The sequence below is a fragment of the Pseudomyrmex gracilis genome, unplaced genomic scaffold, assembly GCF_002006095.1.
Source record: "Pseudomyrmex gracilis isolate BER0280 unplaced genomic scaffold, ASM200609v1 scaffold_266, whole genome shotgun sequence".
NCBI classification, from domain to species: Eukaryota; Metazoa; Arthropoda; class Insecta; order Hymenoptera; family Formicidae; genus Pseudomyrmex; species Pseudomyrmex gracilis.
Window position 1 is genome coordinate 20025 of NW_018020850.1, and position 8752 is coordinate 28776.

General features: G+C 33.4%; 1 protein-coding gene across 1 annotated transcript; it reads left to right on the forward strand.

The window, feature by feature from the left end:
- Positions 1-619: 619 nt before the first annotated feature.
- LOC109859519 (ubiquitin carboxyl-terminal hydrolase 8) lies at positions 620-8542 on the forward strand. Its single transcript, XM_020437855.1, has 11 exons — positions 620-1252; positions 1381-1733; positions 1906-2797; positions 2943-3112; positions 3386-3521; positions 3642-3797; positions 6101-6337; positions 7160-7264; positions 7351-7557; positions 7650-8005; positions 8135-8542. The coding sequence occupies exons 1-11, from the start codon at positions 965-967 to the stop codon at positions 8247-8249; spliced, it is 3015 nt and encodes a 1004-aa protein (XP_020293444.1). The 5' UTR covers positions 620-964; the 3' UTR covers positions 8250-8542.
- The last annotated feature ends 210 nt before the right edge of the window (positions 8543-8752 follow it).

An 8752-nucleotide genomic window follows, 5' to 3' on the forward strand; every position in this document is an offset into this window, starting at 1 on the left:
AAATTTCACCCAATCAGCGACGACGAGACAAAGACAGAGATCCTAGTTGTGATGCTCTCTATCGCGGACAGCTTGCACAATGGCAAGGCGCATTCCATATTATAGTTCAGTGGTTTCATCTATCTATGGAACAAAAAAAAGATGAAAAATCCACCAATCAAAGAGTGCGTTCCATTTCACGCATATGCGCGCACTTATCTATAGTACACGTCACGTATAATATAGACAAATGTGCGCATATGCATGAAACGGAACGCAGCTAAAGTAAATAGGTGCGTTCAGGGTTACGTCCCAAAATCCTACCTTGGTTACTAAAATGCTATATTTTACGTCACGTGTACTATAGTTTTTGGTTGTCAAGGTAGGATTTTGGAACGTAACCCAGACAACTCAACAGTTGCACAACGGTTGAGAGATAATCACTTCTGATTGGATCATACTTTTGGAACCGCTGCATATTTTGAAGAATAGTCCTATCATAAGTTATGATCTCTCAACCGTTGAGTTATCTGAACGCACCCAATGATCCAATGTATTTTCGATAGTGCTGCTACCAAGTGATCAACCGCTACATTATAATACTTTCAGTGACATCTATAGTTCATGAGAATATTTCAAATCAAAAAGGGAGTGTATGTCACTGTATGTATGTGTATGTGTGATTCAGTACAACTTTTGTTTAAATAGTAAATGATAATAAATTTATGTGACAGAAAGGATTTCTCAGTGATATGATAGTGCTAAATGATGATAAACACAGGACAAAATAGTTGTTCTAATTTATTTGACGTCTTCGTCCTCCACGAATCAACATAAGCAATTAATGAGCACTTGTCCGTGTAGCTCTAGACTAAATAGATTAAGCGATTAACCTCTGCACCTCTTTTTAACACACGACAGATATTGGACTATTTACATTCCTCACATATTGTTCTCAACATTGTTCTTTGAAGTAGCGGACAAAATGTCTCTGAAAGCAAACAAAATGTCTAATACAGCCAATTTGAAATATACTTGTATCGCTGACCTTGTAAAAAGGGCTAAAGTTAATATGACGGGAAAAGAGCCACGCAGTGTAAATTCAAGGCTTCCCACTATGCGACAGAAATCTGATGATTTAAGAAAAGAAGGAGATGATGAGAATGCTTACATTATGTTGCAGAGATGGTTAGAAACAGTTGAGTGGATAAGAAAAACTACAGACTATAAAAATAGCAAATCAGTGTATTCTACGAATATAAATACTGACCAGGTATAAAAAAAGAGTAACATATATAAAATAAGTTATAAACACATACATATATATATATATATATATATATATATATATATAAACAGTAAAATTCATATGTATATGTAAAAACATTTTGTATTTTATAGATAAATGAAGTGAAAAACATACTTGCAGACTTGAAGCAAAAGTTAGAGATACGCTATGAGCGTAATTCCAAGAAACACAATATTTCTGGAGAGAAAATGGAGATAGATGGACAGGTGGATAAAACAGAGACATATATACCAAATGTTGACATTACATTAACATTGCCAGAAACACCAACTGATGATCCTTTATATGGTGACAGTGATAAATTTATATCCTGCGATCAATTGTATCATTTGTTACAAAAATCACGATACTTGGTCATTGATATCAGGCCAAAAGCTCATTATGACAGTTCCAAGATAAAATCTGACAAGTGCATTAACATTCCACAATCTGAGATTAGAAGAGGGTGAATATTTTATCATTTTTTTCTTTATATTATGTGTGTAGAAATTTTATTCTTTTCCTTTTGCATTTGTTACTTGTATCAATGTAAAATATATATGTATATATTTTTTATATTGATATTTATATGTATATATAATATATAATGCATGTATAAATAATTAATGTGTTTCCAGAATTCTGGCCTGTAATTTTTCAAAATGCTTCGATAAAGAGAAGGATTCCTATGATTTATTTGAACGCAGATCGGCACAGTATGTAGATGCTGTAGTTTTAGTAGACTGGAATACCACACAAGAATCTCTGAAATCTGCTACTCACTTAAATGATCTGAAAGATATTTTAGAAAACTGGGATCCTGGTATAAAATATAACAAAATTGCATTTCTTAATGGAGGATATCAGGAATGGTTGATGAGATATCCTGCATTTACAACAAATCCTAATTTGAATGCAATTGAGCTTAATAATGTCGAGAATGAGATTTTAGAGACGATTGAATATCCAGATTTGGAGGAAGATGAAAATGACATTTCAAAGAAAGCGCACAGCAAAGTGAATAACGTAATAATGTCAGATATGGATGGTGATGTAGAGATGAAATATGGTGACAAGTCGTCAATAGTGTCTAAACATGCCAAATCAAACGGCAACAACGCCATTTCTTCAGCAAAGTCTAAGAGCTTTGTTGCAAGTCATGTAACAATCGACAGTAAACGACGACAAACAATCTCGCCTCGAGGTAATAATACGCAATTCGAGAATTCGGAGACAGTTCATCAGTATAAAATATCGAATAATGTGTCTCACAACGAGGTGAGTGCAAAACCAATAATCGATCGCAGTAGCAAACCAGCCGCGTTGAAGACGTATGATCCACGATGTGAAAAAGTAGTGACATTCATGAAAGAGCTGAATGAATTGGCAAAGTCGAAAGTAAAACTGGCCAATGAGTTATTGAATCAAGAATACGAGCTATACTCGCAACGAGAAGACAAGTACAGCGCTAGTGATGAAAAATATCTACGCGGAGAGATCAAATCCTTAAAAATTAAATTTGACGACATGGTATTTATTTAACAATTTATTTATCATCTTACCATGTGTTTTGACTAGTATTAGTTTATGTGTGAAAAATCTCAAGATGATCATATAAGTAAACAAATTTTTAATTGGTATTAAATTTACATGAAAAATTATATTTTTCTTACAGCATAAAATGTATCTTAAAGTAGAAAACGAGTTTAACACATATATGAAGGAAGTAGATACAATTAAATTTAACCTTACTGATGATAATGAGAAGAAAACACTCGAATTGAACCTTAGCGGATTAAAAATGAAACTTAAAGAAATTGAAGGCAAACGGAAAAAGTTACAAGAGTCTGTATATAATTATATATTATAATTAGTATTTTATAAAATTTTGTTTGTTGTTATTATAGAAGTTAGAAAACTTTATTAAGGACATTTTAGAATTTGAAATAATAATTTATAACAAAATTCTTAGTAAACAGGAAAAGTGTTTTTTCTAAACTCAAAACGTAGTTACCTTAGAATTAAAAAAATGACAACAATAATTTTTGTTCCTTCAGAATTTTATTGAAAATCAAGTTTGTTGTTTTTGTTTTAATTCGTATTGTCGCATAATTGCAGAAGTTTCTCAGAAAAAGAATATAAGGAAATAACAATGAAAAATGATGGTGACATTTACAAAGAACCTCTGAAATCAGATGGCTTGACTATTAATACTGGTTTAGAGCGTTCTTACTCGAGTCCGAATTTATTGCAGGTATGTGAAAAAGTGAGCAGTATATAATTTTACAAATCCGGTTTTTTTTTTTGTTTCTATTATCTATTTACAATAGCAATCACATAATTACCCACGATCATTTCTACGTAATTCCATTAGTTGGGAGATCGTAAAGCGCCTCAAGTAGATAGAACATCTAAGCCTCATATATCGCCTCGCAATCAAAATGGATCTATTGGGAACGAAAACAACAAAGTATCCCCTTTTATTTGGGGTAATCGGGAAGAACGAATGACTCCTATTCATGGCAATGTTGTAAGTACTTATTCGGACAAGAATTGTGCAGGCGCTTTCAGCAAAAAAATTGCTAAACAATTTAAAAAATATTGTCGCAGCTTATATTTGCTTTCATCATCCGCGGTATTGGTATATCTTCGAAAAATCATTTTGATAAAAATTAATTTCAGATCTTATCGTCAGATCTTGTATCTTTCATTTCATGTAACGCTTAGTATACGTACTAACAATAAATCTAAGCTCTTAATTTTAATATTGGAATGATTAATATACTTAACAAACAACAAAATTTACTATTTTACATAATATATATTTAACATATAATATTTAATCAGTTAGACACACACACACAGATACATAGAATTTTATGTTATTTAACTTTAATTATTTAATTTTTTTAGGAATAATATGCATGTATATGTATATATATATATATATACTTATTTATTTATGACAATATATATACATATATAACAGTGTTTAGTTTTTGAATTAGAAATTAATTTATGTTATATATTTAACATATTTATTTTCAGAAAAAGATATTAATAGATACAAATTTAAAACTTTGTTTTTAATTGTTTTTTGTAGAAAAATATTTTATTTCTCGATTTACCACATTTGGTTACACATTTTGTAATTATCACTTATTTATTAACATCTGTATTTGTGTGTGTGTGTGTCTGTAAATTCGTTCAAGCGTGAATTCATTGCAAAGTCATCAGTACATAAAATATTGGATACGCGTACGTGTAAAGATATATGAGACATATAGTTAATAATTAATAGTTTGCTGTTGACTATAATGGCATAGAAAACTAAAGCGACAAAGTAATACAACGGTAGATACGCATCGCTCGGTTATCTCGCGCCTAATAAATTGTGCGTGAAATTATGTAGAAATGTCAGTATTTCGTGGGACACACGTTTTATGGTCACGTGGGATACAATAAAAAAAATATGTACGCACGTGTATCCTCGACTCACACACATGTAGGGTTTCTCAATCCAATCCATAGACGTAACTCCTATCTATTATTGCTATGATGCACACACGTGACAGTGTTCAAAAAATATTTGCTAAGTCACCTGTCAAGAAGGTTTATCGAGTAAAATTTGTGTTTTGTAATTTTTTTTTTTTTTTTTTTTTAATGTAAAAACGAGCAGGTTTTATATTAATACCTATATAATATCTTTTTTTTTCTTTCTTTCTCTTTTTGCTAACTCGCTTGGTGATACGGTAAAATGATGTTCTATTCTAATTCGATAAACATTAACATAGTTAACTACGTGTATGAACATAATGCTTATTATCTCGTGATAAAATAATTTTTTGGTAGTGTGGTGAAAAATGTTAAACAATGGTGTATCTCCAGAGAAAATCTATTGCGTTGCAATTGCTTAATTATTTTAAAAAGGTAATCGCAGCAGTAAAAGAATAAAATGTGATATGCAGTTAGTATTGTTTTTGTTTTTATATCTCGTATTGTGTACTAAAATATATGTCTTTTCTAATATACCAAAACTAATAGCATTGTGTCTTATCCATAGTGGCATCTCTGCTTTTAACATATCTTTATAATGTAAAGAGTCTCGAATTTTGAGACACATTTTATATGTACATATTTAATATATCTGTAATATAAATTTCTCAAATGCTTATATACAATATTTTTTGTATGGTTTAATATAATCTTTAGTTGACTATAAATAACTAATAATCATAAATAACTAATAATATACACAAATACATTTAAATATTTTAATATATTCACACACACATATATATATCTTATGAATATACCTGATGACAAAAAATAAAAAATCTGTAAAGTAAATATATTAGTTTCGTTAAAACACATAATAAGATTAAGACTGATATGACATAAAAAAAAGTGTTGTAAGGTTTAATTGATCATCACATGTTGATGGTCGACAACTCTCTCTGTTTAATTACATTACATAAATCATATACAATGTTTACAATTGTAAAAGTGGCTTTTGAAGACAGATTAGATATGTTTGCACGTAGTTTTGTTTACCATTTTATAAAATTGTCTAAGACTTCGTTTTTAAATTATTTTTCTAAAAAGTATAAAAAATTTGGCTTCTAAAATATAAATTTATCTCAAGCAGATAAATAACTCTAAGATTAAAATAGAGCACAAGAGAGACGAGACGATATATAAGACAGTTTTTTATGGATGTTCTTCTTAACAATGTATTTGTTTATCACAATAACACAGAATGAATGTGTGTATGTTTGTGATATTCAATTAGTGAAATGTTTCATCATTAGTGTAGTTTTCTTGTACTTACAGCATCCGGGTATTACTGGCCTGAAGAACTTGGGCAATTCTTGCTACATGAATAGCATCATTCAATGCTTGAGTAATACAACAAACTTGGCAAAATACTTCACTGATAATTCATATGCTGACGATCTCAATACAAGTAACAATAATATGACACAAGGTCAGGTTGTGGAAGAAGTAGCTCAAGTGATTAAAGCATTATGGAGAGGCCAATATAAAAGCATATCTCCTCACGATCTAAAGGTACTATCATCTTTTTTTTTTTTTTTTTTTACTTGGGGAAATGCCTACGCACTTCCCTCCCCTGGGGAAGAGGAGGGGGAGTGTGGGACTCGCACCCACTAAAACCCCAAGATGGCCTTCTGACTGGGACTTATCAGGAGAGGTCCCCTGGCAGCCTCGCGGCTATTACGTCGCAAGGACCTCTCCGTCGCCCCCCAAACCGAGGACGACTCCTTTTCGCGCGCCCGTACGGGCAAGTTATCCTGTTCGCGGCTGAAAGGAGGGCCGTAACTCCCTTCAGCCGCCCCACCCGGGGACTTGTGCAATGACCGGGAGTCCCCCAACTCCCGGCCAAGTCCCCGCCCTCCAGACCTCGGTCTGGAGGGTTAAACCAAAGATTGGCGCTCCCCACCCGGACCAAGCAGTCCCCGAGGGGACTGGGTCCTGAGGGTGCAAGTCCGGACTTGCACCCTCCCGCCCCGAAGTGTTGGACCCAAGCCCAACCCACTAAGTGGGCTTGGAGGACTTGGGTCCAGGCTTCCTGGAAGCCCCCGAAGCCTTGGCCTCGGAGGCCTTCTTCTTCGAGGGGGATTCTCTTGTCGAGGACCCCCCGACACTCGGCGCCTCCTGCGCCGTCTGTTTGGCAAGGGGAACCTCAGGCTTGCGCCTCTTGGAACCCCTTGCCTCTACCTCCGAAAGGTACTATCATCTAATTTTTGTTTTTGAATATCAAATAAGATTTCCATTTATTGTCGTTCATGGTTGAACAAATTATAAATATAATTAATTATTATATGCGCCAGCATAGTTTTGTCTATTGTCACCAATTATCACTGTTGTCAGGTTGCAGTCGGGCAATATAAGTTGCAGTTTGAAAGTTACGAGCAACAAGATTCTCACGAATTTCTCACGTTTCTCTTAGACTGGATGCATAATGATCTTAAAAAGGTAAGAATCTGTAATAACGAGTATTATAACGTAAACTCTACAAAAACAAAAATACATTTATCAGAAATATCGGCGTTTGCTCGTAGGACGTAAAACCGTCGATTGAAATGACTAACGCTGAGAAAGAGTGGGACAAGGCGATGAATTCTCAAAGATCTATAATATCCGACTTATTTTTTGGACAATTGAGATCTACCATCACGTGTTCGTTTTGCAAACAAGCGAGTACTACATATGAGACATTTAATAGTTTAACAATGTCTCTACCTCAGTCTAATAGATGTACTCTAAATGTGAGTATTTTGCTTTATTATGTAATATCATGACTTAAATGTGTGATATGTATGGTAAAATTCTACTGTTCTGCTCACATTTGTTATCTCAGGATTGTATGGAGAAATTTGTGACGGGACAAAAAGTGAGCGGATGGAAATGTCCGAAATGCCAAGCACCCCGCGACGCGACAAAAAAGTTTGATTTCGTCAAACTCGCTCCCATCGTTGTCATTCACTTGAATCGGTTCGCTGAAAGCGGCGGATGGTTAGAGAAACGAAACACCGCTGTTGATTTTCCCCTCACAGGATTTAACTTGAAATCTTATCTTGTTGTGGAGAATACGAAGACAATTGTATCCAACAGTATTCGCAATTATAACTACAACTTATACGCAATGTCTAATCACTACGGAACGATGGACGGTGGCCATTATACGGCGTTTTGCAAAAACGCCACTCAAAATAAGTACGTGTGTATTTTTGTGTGAAAAAAATAGGGTCGGACTTTATACATAACATAGCAATTACATTTGTATTTGATTTCTTTCATATGTATTATACTTTTTCAATTTGATGTGTTTATTTCTCTTTGCAGATGGTACAAGTATGATGACCAGACTGTCACGGAAGTGTCACCGAGTCAAGTAAAATCGCAAAACACGAGTGCCTATTTATTGTTTTACACATCGTTTCCAAATACGATTATGTAGTATGAAGACGCGTTTACTTAAAGGAACAAATTTATTCAGGAATGTCTCGATACATCTTCGATTAATGTGTATATATATAACATATGTGTATTCTTTCTGTAGATATATTTTATATGGCAAATCCTATGCGCGAGAAAGCAAAACGTATAGGGGCTGTGATGAAATTGAAAAGCTTTATCATGCTGGTATTCGTTAAAAGAATTTGTAAATATGTAGGTTGCTGGTAATTATATTTCCATTATCAAGTTTATTGCCTTAAAAAAAAGACGCAAAATATATTATGTTGGAAAATATTTTCTTACGTGTATAAAGCTCTTCGTATATCTCGTATACGCTTTGAAGCATATGTAGCATGACTCGGACTCTACAGTCGGACCTTTCAAATAAGTACATATCTGCTTAATTGAAAGAATTTTCCTAGACAAAAACCCAAAAGATATGAAGATATCTGAAAGAATTAATTAAACTATTAGTCGTTTTTAGATTTCTTCACGACGTCTTTC